Source organism: Giraffa tippelskirchi, chromosome 3 (assembly GCF_054371585.1).
Source record: "Giraffa tippelskirchi isolate mGirTip1 chromosome 3, T2T-mGirTip1v1.2.pri, whole genome shotgun sequence".
Lineage (NCBI taxonomy): Eukaryota > Metazoa > Chordata > Mammalia > Artiodactyla > Giraffidae > Giraffa > Giraffa tippelskirchi.
In genome coordinates this window covers 98,862,668-98,882,418 of record NC_137277.1, presented here as the reverse complement: position 1 = coordinate 98,882,418, position 19,751 = coordinate 98,862,668, and the positions used below count along the sequence as shown (strand labels likewise).

Sequence of the window (19,751 nt, the reverse complement as noted above, 5' to 3'; positions counted from 1 at the left end):
ACTACTGGAAAAACCATAGCTTTGACTAGATAGACCTTTGTTGGCAAAGTAATGTCTCTGCTTTTTAATATGCTGTCTATGGTGGTCATAACTTTTCTTTGAAGGAGCAAGCACCTTTTAACTTCGTGGATGCAGTCACCATCTGCAGTGATTTTGGAGCCACAAAATTTTGACATATAGTAACATATATATATTTTTTAGTAATATGTATGTTTTAATGCTACTCTCTCCATTTGTACCCCACTCCTCCCCCCACCCCCCTTGTCTGCAAGTCTGTTCTCTCTGATTGCGTCTCCATTGTGCTGTGCTGTGCTTAGTTGCCCCATCATGTCCAACTCTTTGCAACCCCATGGACTGCAGCCCAACAGGCTCCTCTGGGATTCTCCAGGCAATAATACTGGAGTGGGTCTCCAAGCCCTCTTCCAGGGAATCTTTCCAACCTAGGGAGGGAACCCAGGTCTCCTGCATTACAGGTGGATTCTTTACTGTCTGAGCCACCAGGGAAGCCCAAGAATACTGGAGTGGGTAGCCTATCACTTCTCCAGGGGATCTTCCCGACCCAGGAATTGAAATGGGGTCTCCTGCATTGCAGGCAGATTCTTTACCAGCTGAGCTACCAGGGAAGCTCCATGTCTCTATTGCTGCCCTGCAGTAGGTTCATAATTACCATCTTTCTAGATTCCATATATATGCATTAATATATGGTATTTGTCTTGCTCTTTCTGACTTACTTCACCCTGTATAATAGGCTCTAGGTTCATCCGCCCCCCTCATTAGAACTGAGTTGAACGCGTTCCTTTCCATGATTAATATTCCACTGTTTATATGTACCACAACTTCCTTATCCATTCATCTGTTAATGGACATCTAGATTGCTTTCATGTCCTAGCTATCTATGATGAACATTTGGGTACATGTGTATTTTTCAATTTTGGTTTCCTCTGATATGCCCAGGACTGCAACTGTTGGGTCATATGGTAGTTTTATTCCTAGTTTTTAAAGGAATCTCCAAACCTCCATACTATTCTCCATAGTGGCTGTGTCAACTTGCATTCCCACCCGTTTAAAAAAAGTGTAGTTTCATTGCTAAAAACAAAAAGTTAAAAAGAACTGCTTTATATGATTTGTGTTCTAGATCTAGATGTCTATGTGATTAATCAGTCTCCTCTCTTTAAAGGATTGTTAAATTTCTATGTGGTATGGATTATGTTTTATATATCTTTCAACCTCCTGCAGTACCTAGAAATGCCTGGCATATACTAGGAATTTTTTTAAAACTGTGTTGAAAGAAGTTTTTTGCCTCCATGTGCCACCACGGGGCAATAGCTATATCCTAGAACCTATAAACACTGACATAACACTTTTGGCCCCATCAGAATTTAAACATTTGGAACCATCCAGATACAAAGTCCTGAATAGTTCAATTCAGATGGTTTATTGAGAAAATATATACATTCTATTATATGCTAGTTAATGAAACAGGAATGGAGCCAGCAAAAAATATAGTCCAAAGGCAGACTGTAGGATTGTGTGGTAATAGGAAACTCAAGTAAGGAAGCTTCATGGAGGAGGAGATGACCACAGATTTCAAATATGAACAAGATTTTAAGATGAGTGACGATGAATAAGGGTCTTAGATTGAAGCAAGTTACCTTCAGGGATACTGTCAGGATGGATACTTTCTGCATAAGTTAAAGAATAAACCACATGTTGGAAACTTGACAATGGAAAGGAAGAGAAGTGAAGCAGCAGTTATAAAGGATAATATAGCAGAAGATCTTTGTTCACTAAATAAGAAAAAGAATAGTTTATGTTTGATGTCAGAGAGTGGCAGAAAAAAATCATGGAGAGAGAAGGAATGTTTATCAGAGCAAGGGGCATTATGAATTCAAAAGGAATGGGAATCAAGGTTTTACAATGTTTATCCATAAAGGAAATTTGATTCTGGAAGCACAAAACATATTGGAGGAGTAACAGGGTTTTAAAAAATATGGTTCCTTGTATTACTTGGTAACAGATTAATAGTTCCTACCTTCACCACTCTCCATGCCTTCTACAAAAATCCCCCCACACTGGGGAAGAATCCAGTACCGGCGTCTGTAACGATCCTGGCCAAACATCATCGAACGTAAAGAGTGAGAAGCGTCAAAGAGCTTCCTTCTGTACTGACTCTGTTGCTGTTAAAAAATGATGCATAAAATTAAGCTCTGAGTGTTAAGTGCTGTAAAAATTAATATGTATGTGACTTTACACTCTTATGCCTTTAATAAAGGCAGATAAATTAAATAAAAGCAGATAAATTTCACTAGTGAGTAAAGAGAGCAAAAAGAATTAAATATTACATTTCTGACTTCAATTTCAGTAACACTTATGATGACAGAAATCACTTAGAGGGTAAGAGGAATATTTTTGTTGTCATGGATTAAAAAGATAAGTTTTATTTTATCAAGTGTCATTTATACAGTAAAGCATGTCTTACACTTGATAGTGAACAATGCAATGTGATCAAGTATTTCACTGAACTTTGGCTTAATTCCATTTATTACAATATATAACAAATTATATTCATATAATAATTGACCAGACCTGTATTTGCCTATTTTTATATTCATGCTATAAACCTAGGTAACATATGACTAAATTTGGGGATAAATTTGTAATATATATCCCCATGGATATAATATACAGATATATCATAATATCAGTCTCATAATATTTTTAAAACTCATTTTTTAACAGAAAGTTCACCTAAAACTCTACTAATGCTACTGAAATTCAATTTTTAATGAGAAATTCATAAATATGTATAGTGTATAAATCCAATGCAAATAAAATCTACAAACATACTAATATAAAATAAAACATAAGATGCAGAAACTATTACTATAAAGTTCGACTGAATTTTAGAAGTAATTAATTCCAATATATAAAACCATGTAATTGTTGGTATTTTGTATTTAAAAGAAGAGCTAAAGAATATAGGCCCTGGTTAAGTTTAGTACCATGTCTTAACAGACAGGTTTTTAACCTTGGCATTAACTTTTTAAGGTATAACTGTAAGAATGTTTTTAAATCTCAGTTTAATTAGTTACAAAAAGCTTGTGTTTATTTAGCAGCCAGAAAAACTAATTCCATACAAGGTGGATTTTTGAAGTGCTGCCAAAAAAAAAAAAAGTCTGAAAAATGCTTACTTTACTCAGTTTTTCAATCTGTTTTTCTAGCTCTTCCACACTTGCTGCTTGGTCACCTTCATCCTATACATAACAAAATACAGTATCATTTACATTTTTAAGATTTATTTAGTCAATCAGCAAATATTTAGTGAAAGCCTCCTATATGCAAAGTACAAGGACAGGCACAACGGAAATGAAAAAGACTCAGTTCTTGCTCTTGATAAAGCATTAATCTGGTAGGGAGACAGATAAAACATTACACTAATAAATAAAAACTGCCAAACAGCAGAAAGCTCTATGAACCTCAAGAGAGGTAGCGATTAAGAGTCATGGAGCTCAGGGAAGGGTGAGATTACTTCTAGTGGGAACCTATACCAAGGAAGGCTATATGGAAGAAGTTGTGTTTTAGCCTTGTTAGGCACTGATTCATCAGAGAAAAGAGGACATGGAGAGTTTGACGTGAAGAGATAAGCAGGAAGATGAGGCAAAGATGACTTTGGGGCTTCACTGTCTAGAGTTATAAATGCTTGGCAATGGACAACATGATCCTTTGAGGGAGACTAAATATCAGAACTACGCTTTACAAAGATTAGTATGGTAATAGTTGTAAGATGGCCTGGAGCAGGGAAAGGACTACAATTGGCAAATCTAGTTAGTAGATAGTTACAGTAATTCAAGAGGAAAAGAGGAAGTGGGTCTTACTAGGATAAAAGGAATAGAAAAGGAGAAAAGGAAATGGATGTAAGAGATATTACATAGTTAGAACTGTTAAATTCTGGCAACTCATGCATGTGAGGCAGAGAGGGGTGAAGGAGATGTAGGAAGGAGTAAACTATGATATTAAGGTTTTAAATCTGGGAGACTACAAAAATACTGGTACTATTAACTAAAAGAGTCATTTTACAGCAAAAAAGAGTAAGTTGTACTCTGAACACACTGAACTTTTAGAAGAATAATCTCTTCTATAAACGGTACTGATTTCATAAATAGAAATTTTGCAATTATATAAAATTTTTCATTCTAAAAAATGAATATGGGAAAGCAATACCCAAAGTATATGTTTTAGAGGGAAAGCATAAATTAATATAAGGTATATGTACTTCAAGTGAAAGTGAAAGAAAAGTCGCTCAGTCATGTCCAACTCTTTGCGACCCCATGGACTATAGCCTACCAGGCTCCTCCGTCCATGGGATTTTCCAGGCAAGAATACTGGAGTGGGTTGCCATTTCCTCTTCCAGGAGATTTTCCTGACCCAGGGATTGAACCCGGGTCTCCAGCATTGTAGGCATATGCTTTACCGTCTGAGCCACCAGGAAGTCCTTATGTACTTCACTGGACCTCAGCTGCAGCATAGGCTACATATATAGGCAAATCATTTAACTCTCCCAAAACTTTTTCCTAATCTGCAGGCTACAGCCCAAGGGGTCAACAACAACAACAACAACAACAAAGAACAGATCTGAAAGCAACTAGCAGATTTTCTGGTACATAACATATACATAAGGTTATTTTCTTTCTTTCTGAAAGATGTACTTTAATGAGAAACTGCATGTTAATCTCAGGTTTAAAAAATATAAGCACTTGTTTTTGGTGTTCACTTTTAATAAGTCTGTTTTAAAAGTCATAATGCCACCAACCATTCTCACAAACAGGTATTTCTAAACCAGTATAGTTATCTCTCCAATAAAAGGAAAGGAAAGGAAAACTTCAATAGTTTTAACATTAGCTCTCTATGCTTTACCCAAATTTATGAGACCCAATTTCCAATGGCATTTAGGCATATTATTTATGGTAATAATAACATCATTTCTATTTAAAAGAAAATAGGCCTAAATGATCCTTAAATCTTGACTCTTTAATTAAACAGATACTTAATAGCTGTATGACTATGTAGTGATCTTTTGACCAGCAGGATAAATGTTTGATAATTTGCTTATATAGAAAATAATTCAATCAACAAATATTTGAAATAAGACATCAAAGGAACTATGTATTATTCAAATTAACTAACTACCATTTCTAAGACTTTTCTTACCAAAAAAAGAAGTAAAATATCTCCTAAAGTTTTATTTAAAGGAGTTTTGGTTAACAGTCCTCATAATTTTAAGAGATATGAAGAATCTGAAAAGCCAGAGAGAAAAGCAATAACAACAAAATTAAGAATACAGAATCTATGCCCTGCCATGCTTTCCCAATCAAAAGAGAAGGCTGTTATATGTCCCTATATGTCAAAGTTTAATTGTCCACATAACCTCCTACATTCCACCTTGTGAGGTTAAAGTTCACAAAGATCTCAACACAAACCTAAGGATTAGGGAGAGTTCATATGTTGAAGGAATGAAGAGTGAAGAAAGGAGGAATCACCCTTAAGACAAAGGGCTGTGACTTAAAGGGCAGTATCTTCTAATTCAGTGGTCCCTAATCTTTTTGGTACCAGGGACCGGTTACGTGGAAGACAATTTTTCCACAGACTTGGAGGGGGGATGATTTTGGGATGATTCAAGCTTATTACATTTATTGTGCACTTTATTTCTATTATTATTAAATCAGCTCCACCTCAGATCATCAGGCATTAGATCCCAGACCCCTGTTCTAATTGAAAGGGATCACATGGGTCTCACTGGAAAGGCTCCTGCAACTAGTCCTTTATGTGGTATAACAACTGACACCACCTATACTTAATCAAGAAGCCAAATCTACTTTTGGAGGAAAATCAATCAATCAGGTTCTTTAAAAAGTTAACTTTTAATTTTATTAGGAAATTGGTAAGTGGCTACAAATTCTTCATTATAAAGAAAAACTTTCAAATCATGTAAAAGAAATGTTACTTTGGTCTCTTAGATCCTAAAATATTCCTTATTTTCAAATACTTTCAAACTGTTTTCTCACATTAATAACAAGATACACATTTGCCAGGATTTTGATCAATCTAATTAACTCTATAATTCAACATTCATAAAAATAAAATACTACTTTAAAACGACACATCCAGTCTTAAAATGTCAATAATGATTTTTAAGTCATTAACACTGATTTTTAATAGTTCTTTTATCTCCCTTAAAGAAAACAATTTAAAGTTTGTTAATTCTCCATGTGAAAATGCCAAGTGAAACACAATTTCTGTAAATAAATTCTAGTTTAATGGGGTGACTACCCACTAGAATACATACACTGATATCTGAACACAAAGTTGTCACATTTATGAGAGTTAACACTTAAAAAAAAATTATAATATTAAGTGCTGAAAAGGTATGCTAATTCTGTTTGTTTAAAAGGTGATTAATATTGATCAAAAAGTTTAATTTCTGCTAAACAGCTCCACTTGCCAAAGGAAGCAGACTGGTTATAAATAGTATCTTTGGGTAATTACAGTTCTGATACCCAAATTATATACCCTTTTGTCACAGCATGAGAGTATTTGATCAAGTGATTTCAGAAGTACAACATTATGAAGTAATTCCTGCAAGGAATCTCACAGTAGTCTCCATTTCAGCCTGCTACTCTTAAAATAAGTAAAGCTCATTCTAGCAAATCATTCTGGTTTAAAATATGTAATTTATGAAAACATTTTGCATTTATGCTATTTTTTACTTGAGAATTGTATAGCACATGATTTTATAAATTACACTATCATCCAAATTAAGTAAAAATTTGATTTAGTAACATCATTGGTCTTGATCAGATATTATTTTCACATAATATATCAATAATCCATCTTTCTAAGCTTTCTTTCTCCAGCAATATGGAGCTGATACAAGAAAGGAAAAGAGTTTTTTCTAGACTTCCTTCACTAAATAATCCTGGCATTGAAGGCAGAATGGTTTGCTGTTTGAATGCCATTTCTTCAACTCTATCAATATTTCTAGCATTCTTTTCTTGTAAAAGGTAAACATCAACCTTTATCTTCTTTTTATACATGTCCATTTCCATGGCTTATGGTAGCTTTCCTTAAAAACACACACACACACTCCTCCATTACCTGTCTTCTTCCCGTTAGCATACTCTTCAAAGCTAGCCCCACCCATCTTTACCTTAACTGAATCCCTCCAATATCTCTAGGGAACTTATACTATTAATTATTCTCCTTTATATCTCTTTAATCTTCCACACCTATCTCTCATTTTACTGACCTTCCCTTCAACCAAAAATAGTCTCAAATCTTCTGCATCTGAAAAATCCCTGGTCTTTGTCCTCCTCTAGGAACTACCCTTTCTTTTGAGGTGTAATGCTTGAGACAATCATGTTCACTTTCTCACTTTTCATTGTTTCCAAAAAATTCTAGCCTTGCTTTGGCTCTCACCCCTCTAAAGAAATGGTGCTGGCATTGGTTACCAAACACCTCTGTGATGGCGAATACAACAAACACATTCAGTCCTCCTCACATTACATGCCTGCTTTAAATGTTTTTTTAACATTTAAAAAAAAAAATTGGATTTATTTATTTATTTTTGGCTGTCCTGGGTCTTTGTCGCTGCATGGGCTCTCTATAGTTGCGGCGAGCGGGGCTTACTCTAGTTGTAGTGTGCAGACTTCTCATTGCGGTGGCTTCTCTTGTTGCGGAGCATGAGCTCAAGAGCATATGGTCTCAGGAGTTGTGGCTCGTAGGCTCTAGAGCACAGCCTCAGTAGCTGTGGTGCACAGGCATAGTTGCTCTGCAGCATGTGGAATCTTCCCAGATCAGGGATTGAACCCATGTCTCCTGCATTGGCACACCGATTCTTTACCACTGAGCCATCAGGGAAGCCCTCCCGTAACACTGTTTATTACTCCCTCTTTTTAAAAATGTTTAATTTTCTTGATTCTTATTATTATCACATGGGTGGAAAAGAGTTAACATTGTAGGTCTTTGAAAGGCTGGCTTACAAAGCCAACCTTTGGCTAGCATCTGGGAACCTGAATTTTGGAGGGTTCCCCAACCCAGAGTGATAAGAATAGCTTGCTGGACCTGAACTGCGTTAACAATATGGTTTATACCAAACACTTACTTTTTTTGGAGGGGGGCGGCTGGAGTTTTGGCACCTTCTATGCAGAGGGTGCCTATGTGGCCATCCCCGTATAAAACTCTGGTAACAGAGTTTTATTGAACTTTCTATTGAAAGTTCTATTGAACTTTCTTAGAACACAACATTTCAGTTGCGACACAATTTAAATGTCACAACACACTGCTAGGAGAATTAAGCCCATCCTTTGTGACTCTACTGGGAAAAGACTCTTGAAAGCTGGGACTGATTTCCTCTGAATATTGACCCATATGTCATTTCTCTTTAATAGTTTTTCTTTGTTTTTCCTTTTGCTGCAATAACTTGTAGCCATAGCATGACCAGAAGCTGAGTTCTGTGAGTCATCCTAGTGAGTCACTGACTTTGGAGGCAGTCTTGGTCTTGGCAATCCCTGACCTACTACAGAAATTTTCTACCTTTGTTCATTCTTCAACAAGAAGTCCTGAAGGCTCTTCTTAAACACTGACATTTCCTGAGGTTCCAATCTCAGTTTACTACTCTCACTAATAAATCAATCCTTCTGTGCAAACTAATCCAACTCATTATTTAAACTATTGTCCATGTACTAATAACCTCCAGATCTACATTTTCAAGACCGAACGCTTCTCCAGGCTTTGGGTGTTTAAATCCAACTGACTGCTAAACTGCTCAGGCACCTCAAATTCAACATGTTCAAAATAAAACCTAGCATCATTTCCTAACTTCAGATATTTGTTCTATATTCCCCTACTCGGCTGTCATCTATTTACTCTGCTCCTTCTGGATTCTTCTTTTTTTTAATGGCCAATGCAATCTTTTGTTTTGTTTTTCTTAAAGCATTATTTATTTATTTATTTATTTATTTTTGGCTGCACTGGGTCTTCATTGCTTTGTATGGGCTTCCTCTAGTTGCAGGGAGTGGGGGTTACTTTTCATTGTGGTGCACAGGCTTCTCATTGTAGTGGTTTTTCTTGTTGCACAGCACAAGATCTAGGTACACGGGCTTCAGTAATTGCAGCACATGGGCTCAGTAGTTGTGGCACATGGGCTTAGTTGCTCTGCAACATGTGGAATCTTCCTCGACCAGGGATGGAACCCATGTCCCCTGCATTTGCACATGGATTCTCATCCACTGTGCCACCAGGGAAGTCTCTCCTGAATTCTTTAGATCAGGTAGTGGCAACAAAAGCAGGTAGTCCTCTACCAGAAAGCTGGAATCAATCCTATCTCTCTCTCCATCAACCTACACAATCCATCTTCAAAGACTATTCATTTTTCTTCCTCAATATTTATTGAGTCTTTTCCTTCCATTGGTCTATTTTTAGACCCATCACAATTCACCTACACCAGGGCAGTCTCTCCTGACTGATCTTCCCATTTCTGATCTTGCTCTAGCCAAATCTATTTCTATTTTCCACAGAGCTGACATAGTGAGCCACCAAAAAATCAAGTCTGACCAGGTCCTTCCGTTACTTATAACTCTTCAGTGGCTTCCTATCACCATAAAACTATAATATCCTAGTTCACAGTTGTTGTATATGAGGCTGTGTAGTATTACTGAAGCACTTATAGGGCCTGTAAAGCACATTATGGTTTCAAGCCTTCTAAGTCCTTACTCATGCTATTCTCTCTGCTTGGAAGATTTTTCCATGGATTCCTGGATTCTCTCTAGGTTAACATTCAGCCCAGCTTGTAGCCTCAGCTAATGAGTTCAGAAAGCCTTTATGATAATTTATTACTCAGAAAGATTCAATGTCCTTCTTTTCTACCCACCTAATACATTGTAAATACTGCTAGCAAAGCAGTTAACATTTAACACATTATTTTTTCTTATTGTTAAGTCTTTCTCTGTGAAACTGTAAATTGAAAGGAGAGTTTCAGTGCTTTGTTCATCTTTGATTATGGTCTACATGGAGAAAAGAATCTTAAAAAAAATAAGTAGAGTCGACACAGAATACAAATGTATGGTTACTAGGGGATAAGAGGAAGAAGGAGAGATAAATTGGGAGACTGGGATTGACATATACACACTACAATGTGTAAAACAGATGACTAATAAGAACCTGCTGAATAGCATAGGGAACTCTACTCAATACTCTATAATGGCCTATATAGAAAAAGAATCTTAAAAATGTGTGGATATATGTATATGTATAACTGATTCATTTTGCTGTATACTTGAAACTAACACAACATTGTAGATCAACTATACTTCAATAAAAGTAAAAGTTTAAAAAAGTGCCTAGAGCCATGTACTCAATAAACTAGGATCTGAGAAATATATCAGTTTCACTACACCTGACAACACTTTGAAGGCATTAAGTATTGTACAAAATAAACATAAGATAGCACGTTAATAGAATTAAAAAATACCTAAAATTAAGAATATGAATAGTTCTTTGGAGAACTCTGAAGTTATTATACAAACAGAAAAATTTAACTTCTTTTGTTCAACATAAGTACCTTCTATGCGTAGAGGTTCTATTCAATATTTACCTAAGCATCACAAAAAACCTTAAGGTGAATATTATAATATTCAGTTTTCAGATGAATAAACTGTGTTGAGTGTCACAATGGAATTCAAACCCAAATCCATTTGACTTCAAATTCTGTATTATTTTCAATATTTCATACAGTATTAGTCAAGTATTAAAATCAGTCTAAATTTGATTACCTCATCTTCACAGATCTCGGTCTTCTTTCCTTTTTTGTCTTCTTTATCTTCTTCATCTTCATCATCTTCATCAGCTTGGTCATCACTATCATCGTCATCATCATCATCATAGTCACTGTCTCCTCCCTTCCTTCTCCTTTTGCGTCCTGGAGTGGGTGTGCCCAATGGATGCTGTTCTTCTCCAAGATCAATGCCACCTGAAGTGTCTCTTTTGCCTGTTTTCTTAGCATGAATGATTCTGAGCCTTTAAATATGAAAAAAAAGATGATATGGAAGAAAAGGCTTCCCTCTGTACTTTTTAAATATCATACTATGAGTTTTAAGCATGTGGTATTTCTCTCAAAGTAACCAATATATCAATGACAATAAAAATTAGAAGAAATATGTTCACAGAAATTATAAAATATGTTAACTTTTAAGAATTATACTGTCTATCTCTTTGGAATTAGAATACATTTTTTAAAAACACAGAAAACAGATTAACTCAGGAACGGCCAAGTGATAGTTCTTGATCCTATACTATCCGACTGAGTAAATTTTAATTCAAGTCACTGCAAAGAAACTATCCTCTTAACATAGAAGTTGAATAATTTTAGCATTATATTTCCTGGCAGGAAGCTAATTGAGTTTTAATGCTGAATATATATGGATATGTTAGACTCTCTGTAAAAGCAAACTTTAATTATAAAGCAATTAAGGAAAAATGTGGTAGCTCCAAACAGATTCTATTTATGACAAAAGTAACCTGATAGAAACAACAATCTTTGAATATGTGATTGCTTGACTTCTTTGAAAGAAAGATAAATTGACTTTGTTTTAAGTTTGAAGCATGTGAGTTCAATGAATCTCATTATATCTTTTGTCCACTGAAAACTCTATCTCTGAGTTTTATTAATTTTATATCTCAGCTTAATTAAACTTTACCTTTTCTCATTTTTAGACAAAATAAAGTTTAAATTCCATCTTTGCATTTAGTACGCTTTATTCAGAAATTTGTGAAGAAGGAAATCAGTATATTAGTTTTAATAAAATAGGACTTACTTGCGGAGTTTACCTTCTACCACCCATTTATCTCTCCTTAAGTTTGACATATAATCAATGTTCTTGTCGATTTCACTGCCAATGCAAAAGTTTATTAGAAGACATAAATTAATACATAATGCAATACATTAATTTGGTAAATAAAGGATGCAGATTTTTGGTAAGTACAAATGATGATTGCCAATGAATAGCAAAAACAAACGAAAAATTATACTAATACATAGCTAAGAGATGTACAGAAAACTTAAAACGTCCAGCAATGGTAGAAACACATGGCTCTGAAATATTTGGATTGATTCTTTCCCTAGAAAGGTAAAAGAATAAAAGTAACATAATTAAACTCTGTAAAATAATGAATAGCAAGAACAAGATGAATGAGGAATTTGTTCACCAAATCTTCAAATATTATAGTGGAGAACTTACTTTGACTCTTAAATGAGATTAAGTACTTTTTTAAAAAGTGCAAACTAACATGCAATAAATAAATAATATTAAGATTGTAGCAGCACATGATAAAAAGTAGGTCAATAATTCTACAAATGGCTTCTAGTAAAAAATGAGGTAGTCATCTGCCACCAAAGATAAAAGAAAATTCTGAGTTCTTACAACAGTACTGAATTCTAGAGTCATAGCAACAAAAAACTGTTCACATTTCAGTATACAGATAAATAACAAAATTACCAAATAAACAAAAAGTGTTACAAGGACTATATACAGTATGATTCAAAATTTTCTTTTTAACAGGCTGAAAAGAAATACATTAAATACCATTTGTCATCTCTGAATGGTGAGATTAGTGTAATTTTAATATTTTTTTTGTGGTAGTCTGTTACTTTAAAATTTTATATAAGCAATTTGTATTACTTTGTGACTAGACAAATTTAAAACAGAAAATAATCACCAGAAAATTCCGGACATGTGCTTACCTCACCACACTCTTGCTGCATGCCAGTTCATTGATCAGGAAAGCCAGAACTGAGGCTTTCTGTGCTGGAGTGTGAGCCTGAAAAGCTTTAGTCTTCAGGCTTTCAGTAAGTTCAGTCTGTCCACAGTGTGCTTCCATAAAAATCTGCAAAATCTCGGAAACATTGTCTCGATTCACACCAACATTCAGCAAGTGTTCTCCAAGAGCTGTTTTGGCCTATAAAAGTTTGGCACTTTTATCAGTATAAGGACTGATACTGACTCATAAAATATAAACAGTAAGACTTTTACATATTGGTATTATATGATTTAGATATTACTGACGAGGGCTTTATTCACATTTTTGATAAAATGGAGATAAAAACAGTCAATGGATGATCGGACAAGCTTTCAAGTACTTGTAATTTTTTTATTCCTTCTTCAAACTTGGCTAAAAGTTAGGTGTGGAGAAGAGTATGTAAATTTGTGGTTAAAAAAATCATACCTTCTTTGACTATAGAAACTATCTGAAGGTTTCACAGGCTATATCCATCAGTAGTGGTGGGAGAGGGGTTTCAGTGTACTATTATTGTGTTTTCTAGTTCTACAGTGTCATGGATTTTATTGCCTGGTTATGCTGAATGAATAGTGAGATGGAGGAAAAAGTAACAGGTATATCTGGAAACTTATCTCTCTGCAATATTATCTAGAGTAAAACTGACCGAAATGTGTATCTTAATTGGAATTAAGATAAATTTGAACTCACTGAGTATCCATGTAGCAATATAGAGTCTTAAAATGCTGTTCTACAGGGGCCTGCCTTGATTAGCCTCAGTTATTCACAGTGATTTCAAAGAGAACACAGTATACTTTCAGAGGACACATGTAAGTTCTAACTTCTTTACAAATTAAGAATTTTCTGTTTTGCTGAATATTACTTGGGAATTCCTTAAATAAGTTTGGTTTTTGCCAAAAGCTAAAGGAAAATAAAAGTAATTTGGGAATGATTTACATTCCTTAGGCTTTATGAACCAGGTTTTTCTAAGTTTGTACCAACTGTAACTGAAGCAAATCTACCTTTAACTTTGTGAGAAGCTATGAAGAAAAAATTGAGTAAGTCTATACAATCTTCTGCTAACATGCTAAAGCCAGCAATTAATGCACTGATAGTACAAATTAAAAAGATGTATTTTGTTTTTTTTACCTTGTATCCTGTAATTAGACCTGGATCACATACAGCAGCTGAGAGGAGCCTCACAAGCAAGTCTTGTACTTCACCCATGCTGTCCCCTATATTTAGCAATCCCTCTTGAAGAACACTCAGGTTTGGAACATCAATATTCACATCAAAGCCCAAAACTTTACCAAAGTTTCGTAAGAACTGCACCACCATGAGACAGTCTGAAAATGTACTTCCAGAGAGAACAAGTCCTGGAATACGAGGCAACTCTGGCAAAGGCTGAAAATAAAAGAAAAGAAAGAAAAAATAATTTTAAAAGCCATGATTTTATACCTTCTGAAGTAAGGTAAGTTGTTATTTCCCGCACTGCAGGTAGATTCTTTACCTAATCATAAAATCCTGAACACAAGTAACCATTAATAAACTTTGGTTGAAATCAACATGACCTTAGATCTCTACAAAAGAGAACACTAATTTTAACTTACATATTGACAAAATACAGGTTACATAACTGGAGGAAGAATTAGATAACATAAGAAATAAGTATCTCATAATTACTTTACCATGGACCAACTCAGTAGGGCACATGCAACACTTTCTTCTAATGCTGTAGACTGATTTATAATTCACACTTTTGGAGAGCTCAGAAACTAACCGTGTACACATCTGTGGCTTGTATGGTTGGAGAGAGAGGTACCATCTTTGGCTAATGAATGTAGATAAATTACTAGGTTCACAGGACAAGAACCTATGACCCTGTCAAGAAGCCAGTCAGAGTGCAACTGTCAGTCTTGAGGTTTCCTGTATATAGTGAAACACTGATTTAGTATCAAAATAAGAGAGTTGTTTCTTCTGCTATTTCTCAAATATGCTCACATATTAACATTTTAATGACTAAATTATATTGTCAGCTTTCATGGACATTTTAAAAATTAAATAAATAAGTAATCTAAAAACATTTTCATCCATGAATACGATTCAAAAAATATACTTTCAATTTTGATTGGGAAAAATGTGGCTTATAAACATTTCTATTTATCTGAATTGGACCCTGTTAAAAAACGTGTCCTCTGCTCTGCACTCACAATAAACTGTGGAAAATTCTGAAAGAGATGGGAATACCAGACCATCTGACCTGTCTCTTGAGAAACCTGTATGCAGGTCAGGAAGCAACAGTTAGAACTGGACATGGAACAACAGACTGGTTCCAAATAGGAAAAGGAGTATGTCAAGACTGTATATTGTCACCCTGCTTATTTAACTTATATGCAGAGTACATTATGAGAAACACTGGGCTGGTAGAAACACTAGCTGGAATCAAGATTGCCGGGAGAAATATCAATAACCTCAGATATGCAGATGACATCATCCTTATGGCAGAAAGCGAAGAAGAACTAAAGAGCCTCTTGATGAAAGTGAAAGAGGAGAGTGAAAAAGTTGGCTTAAAGCTCAACATTCAGAAAACTAAGATCATGGCATCTGGTCCCATCACTTCATGGGAAATAGATGGGGAAACAGTGGAAACAGTAGCTGACATTATTTTTTGGGGGCTCCAAAATCACTGCTGATGGTGACTGCAGCCATGAAATTAAAAGACGCTTACTCCTTGGAAGGAAGGTTATGACCAATCTAGATAGCATATTTAAAAGCAGAGACATTACTTTGCCAACAAAGGTCCGTCTAGTCAAGGCTATGGTTTTTCCAGTGGTCATGTATGGATGTGAGAGTTGGACAGTGAAGAAAGCTGAGCGCCGAAGAATTGATGCTTTTGAACTGTGGTGTTGGAGAAGACTCTTGAGAGTCCCTTGGACTGCAAGAAGATCCAACCAGTCCATCCTAAAGGAGATCAGTCCTGGGTGTTCATTGGAAGGACTGATGTTGAAGCTGAAACTCCAATACTTTGGCCACCTGATGCGAAGAGTTGGCTCATTGGAAAAGACCCTAATGCTGGGAAGGATTAGGGGCAGGAGGAGAAGGGGATGACAGAGGATGAGATGGTTGGATGGCATCACTGACTCGATGAACATGGGTTTGGGTAAACTCCGGGAGTTGGTGATGGACAGGGAGGCTTGGCGTGCTGCGATTCATGGGGTCGCAAAGAGTCGGACACGACTGAGCGACTGAAGTGAACTGAACTGAACTCTGCACTTGGTGTAATAGCGAACTAAAGACTTTTTCCACTAATAGTGTGTAGAAACACAAACTATGGATTACTGCTGACGTAATACAAATCTTTTGTTACATATGAAAACTATTTAATTCTGTCTTTTTTTCTTGAATCATATCAGACATACATCATTCCATATGATTCTAAAACTTTATAAAGCAAAATGAACAAAAGTAAGTCTTAAAGTGCAAAGTGAAGTGAAAGTGCAAGTTGCTCAGTCATGTCCGACTCTTTGTGACTCCATGGACTATACAGTCCATCGAGTTCTCCAGGCCAGGATACTGGAGTGGGTAGCCTTTCCCTTCTCCAAAGGATCTTCCCGACCCAGGTCTCCTGCATTGCAGGCAGATTCTTTATCAGGTGAGCCACAAGGGAAGCCCAAGAATAATGGAATGGGTAGCCTATCCCTTCTCCAGTGGATCTTCCTGACCCTGGAATCAAACTGGGGTCTCCTGCATTGCAGGTGGATTCTTTACCAACTGAGGTATCAGGGAAGCCCAAGTCTTAAAATGGACTTACAAATATTTTATATGGTACGTATGGACTTAAATGAAAATAAAAGGTTATTTACGATAATTTAGGATTAAAAAAGATCATTTAGGATTAGCAAGAAAATAAAGTTTATTAGGATTCAAAAAAATTGCTCAGTATGAGCTTACTAAATCATGTTAACTAACCACTATACCTATTCTGTGCTTAGGAAATTTTAAATATCCAGTTGACTAAAACTAGATTATATACAGGCTTCCCTGGTGACTCAGACTGTAAGGAATCTACCTGCAATGCAGGAGACCCAGATTCAATCCCTGGGTCAGGAAGATCCCCTTAAGAAGGGCATGACAACCCATTCCAGTATTCTTGCCTGGACAATCCCATGGACAGAGGAGCCTGGTGGGCTATACTTTCTAGAGTTGCAAAGAGTCTGAAGCGACTTACCAACAGGTGCATACTTTCATCTTTACTTAAAAACATTTACACTAGGTAAGTAAATAGAATATTAATAAATTTAATTTTCTACTTGGGTACTAGAAGTTTGGGTTTCCCTGTTGCCTCAGCAGTAAAGAATCTGCCTGCCAATGCAGAAAACATGGGTTTGATACCTGGGTCAGAAAGATCCTCTGCAGAAGGAAATGGCAACCCACTCCAGTATTCTTGCCTAGGAAATACCATGGACAGAGGAACCTGGCTGGCTACAGTCCATGGCGTCACAAAAGAGTCAAACATAGCAAATCAACAGCAACACTAGAAGTTTGTTATAAGCACTTTATAAAAGAGCTTGCAAGAATGAAAGATAATCATTATCTGTATGTCATATAGTATATGAGTAAATATAGATGCTACTGATCAAGTATAACTATTATATCATTGAGACACTATTATAGACATGATATGCATTGACAAAATTTTCCAGGAATACTGTCTTAAATATAGCCAAACATAATTGACTTCTACTCATTAGTATGTGAAATCATACCAGCTGTTACTATGCTTCTGCTCTTTCCAAGATGCTACTTTTATGTATTTTAGCAATATTACAAATCTGTGAAGCATGATGGAAGAGAAAATACACCTGAGGTACTTTGACAGGACACACTTCTTGGCTTTCAGGGTCATAAAGAGTATGGGCTCTGGAGTTTAACAAAATGAAGCCTGAATCCAAGTTGCTACTTATAAGTTGTATAATCTCAGGCAAGTTCCTTAAACTCTCTGTTTGTCAAGTTTTTGCATCTGTAAATGGGCAAAAATACCAGTTCCACAGGATTGCGGTGAGGACAAAATGAGAAAATTCATTTAAAGCACTTAGCATCGTGCCTGGCACGAACTAAACATACTCAATAGTTAGCTACCATCACTAAAGCACTGAAAGAGTTTATATTGCAAATCCTAATTTACTTAAATATCTATGGAGGCCTGAGGGAGGAGTTAGAGCTTTCTGTTCCCAAATGCCTCGAAAAGACCAAATGAAACACAGAAATCCCATTTCTATAATTCATTTTTATAGATTTCTGCAGTATATTATTTATATTAAAAAGGTTTGTGGTGCTCCATTTATATATTAAGAACTGCCATTATCAGCACAGAGCTCTAGAGAGGTTTACTTGTAGCCATCCAGGAGAGACAGATGACTTAGACTTGGAAATCCACTGCTCTAGCTAAAAACACAAGGCTTTCATAATGGCAGCTCTGGCAAAGGAATTAGATGAGAACACAGAAAAATTTACATTTATTAATGAAATGGTTTACATGATAAATTACCTTTTGGTCTGCTAAGCACATGTCTTCATTAGGCTTCTTTAGTTCCTTTGCCATTTCTAATTCTAATCTTCGTTGCTCTAGTTTACGTTCTTTATTTAATCTTTTCTCATCACGTTTTTCTTGCTTCAATCGTTCTTTTTCCTTAAAAAGAACACCATATCCACATATTCACTTTAATCACTGTGTATGTTTAAAAAACTTCCAGTTAAAATTTAAAAGGTAATCAAAGTATTATATCCATGAACAAAATTTCTCTTGGAATGATTAGGAATAGACTTGAAATTACAAAGAAATATTGACATTTTGCTTTTCCATATTTTCACCCTTTGAATTTGAAAATAACCTTATGACTGTATGTATATATATATATATACATAATACAAAATACCAGTATTAGTTTCAACCCTAATTATTTCATTATTCAAAATTTATTCAATCTTTTCCCAGATTATAATATGAGAATAAAATATTAATGAAAGCAGGTATATAAAATGAACATGGGCAAGTAAATATTTATTTTAAAAAGTTACCTAGTATTAGCAAAAATTTTTGTGTAGCTCCAGGAAATAAGATTTACAGCATGAAAACAGAAACACATTTGAATTTGCATAAAAAAATAATTCAAAAGTGCATTATCTAGTCCGAACATGTGCATCTATGATGAAACAAAAATATTATTTACCACTCTAAACAACACTTAAAAGAATATCAAATAGGTTCTGAATGCAATTCCAACAGCATTAAAAATATTTTGGGTAATGGCAACAATATGGAAATAATCTTGTTTCCCTTCTTGTAGAGGATGGCATTCTTTTGAAAGAAGTGATTTTCCATAATACTGGTGTCATTATTTTATTGTCATATCTCAAATACAATTCTCTTTTTAAATTGAAGTATAACTGACTTACAATACTACGTTGGTTTTAGGTGTACAATACAGTGACCTGATATTTTTACACATTATGAAATAACCACCATAAACAAATCTGGTTACCATGTCTCCAAAGTTATTACAATATTACTGACTGCTCCTTATGCTTTACATTATATCCCCATGACTTACTTATTTTATAACTGGACTTATTTCAACCATTTCCCACAACCTCTCATCCCCTCTGTGAAATGCTAGCCTGTTTTCTGTATCTATGAGTTTGTCTGTTTCTGTTTTATGTTTGCTTGTTTTGCTTTTTAGGTTCTACATACAAGTGAAATCATACGGCGTTTGTCTTTGCAGACTTATTTCACTTTACACAGCATACTCTAGGTCCACCCACCCTGTAACAAATGGTAATATTTCATTCTTTTGATGGCCAAATAACATTCCATTCACATATATACCACGTGTTCTGCATCCCTTCATTCACTGATGGACACTTGT

The 19,751-nt window shown here is 35.3% G+C and overlaps 1 protein-coding gene across 8 annotated transcripts in view; it reads right to left on the bottom strand.

Moving 5' to 3' along the window:
- Positions 1 to 19,751, bottom strand: part of BAZ2B (bromodomain adjacent to zinc finger domain 2B) — a 414,086-nt gene that overhangs the window by 38,809 nt on the left and 355,526 nt on the right. For all 8 annotated transcript variants that reach the window (XM_081582778.1, XM_081582779.1, XM_081582781.1 and 5 more), the window contains 7 exons: positions 18,374 to 18,514; positions 13,975 to 14,229; positions 12,794 to 13,008; positions 11,868 to 11,942; positions 10,827 to 11,070; positions 3,192 to 3,254; positions 2,033 to 2,177 (listed from right to left, as the gene is read on the bottom strand). In XM_081582778.1, coding sequence (XP_081438904.1) covers positions 2,033 to 2,177; positions 3,192 to 3,254; positions 10,827 to 11,070; positions 11,868 to 11,942; positions 12,794 to 13,008; positions 13,975 to 14,229; positions 18,374 to 18,514 — 1,138 coding nt within the window. The remainder of the gene's footprint in view (positions 1 to 2,032; positions 2,178 to 3,191; positions 3,255 to 10,826; positions 11,071 to 11,867; positions 11,943 to 12,793; positions 13,009 to 13,974; positions 14,230 to 18,373; positions 18,515 to 19,751) is intronic.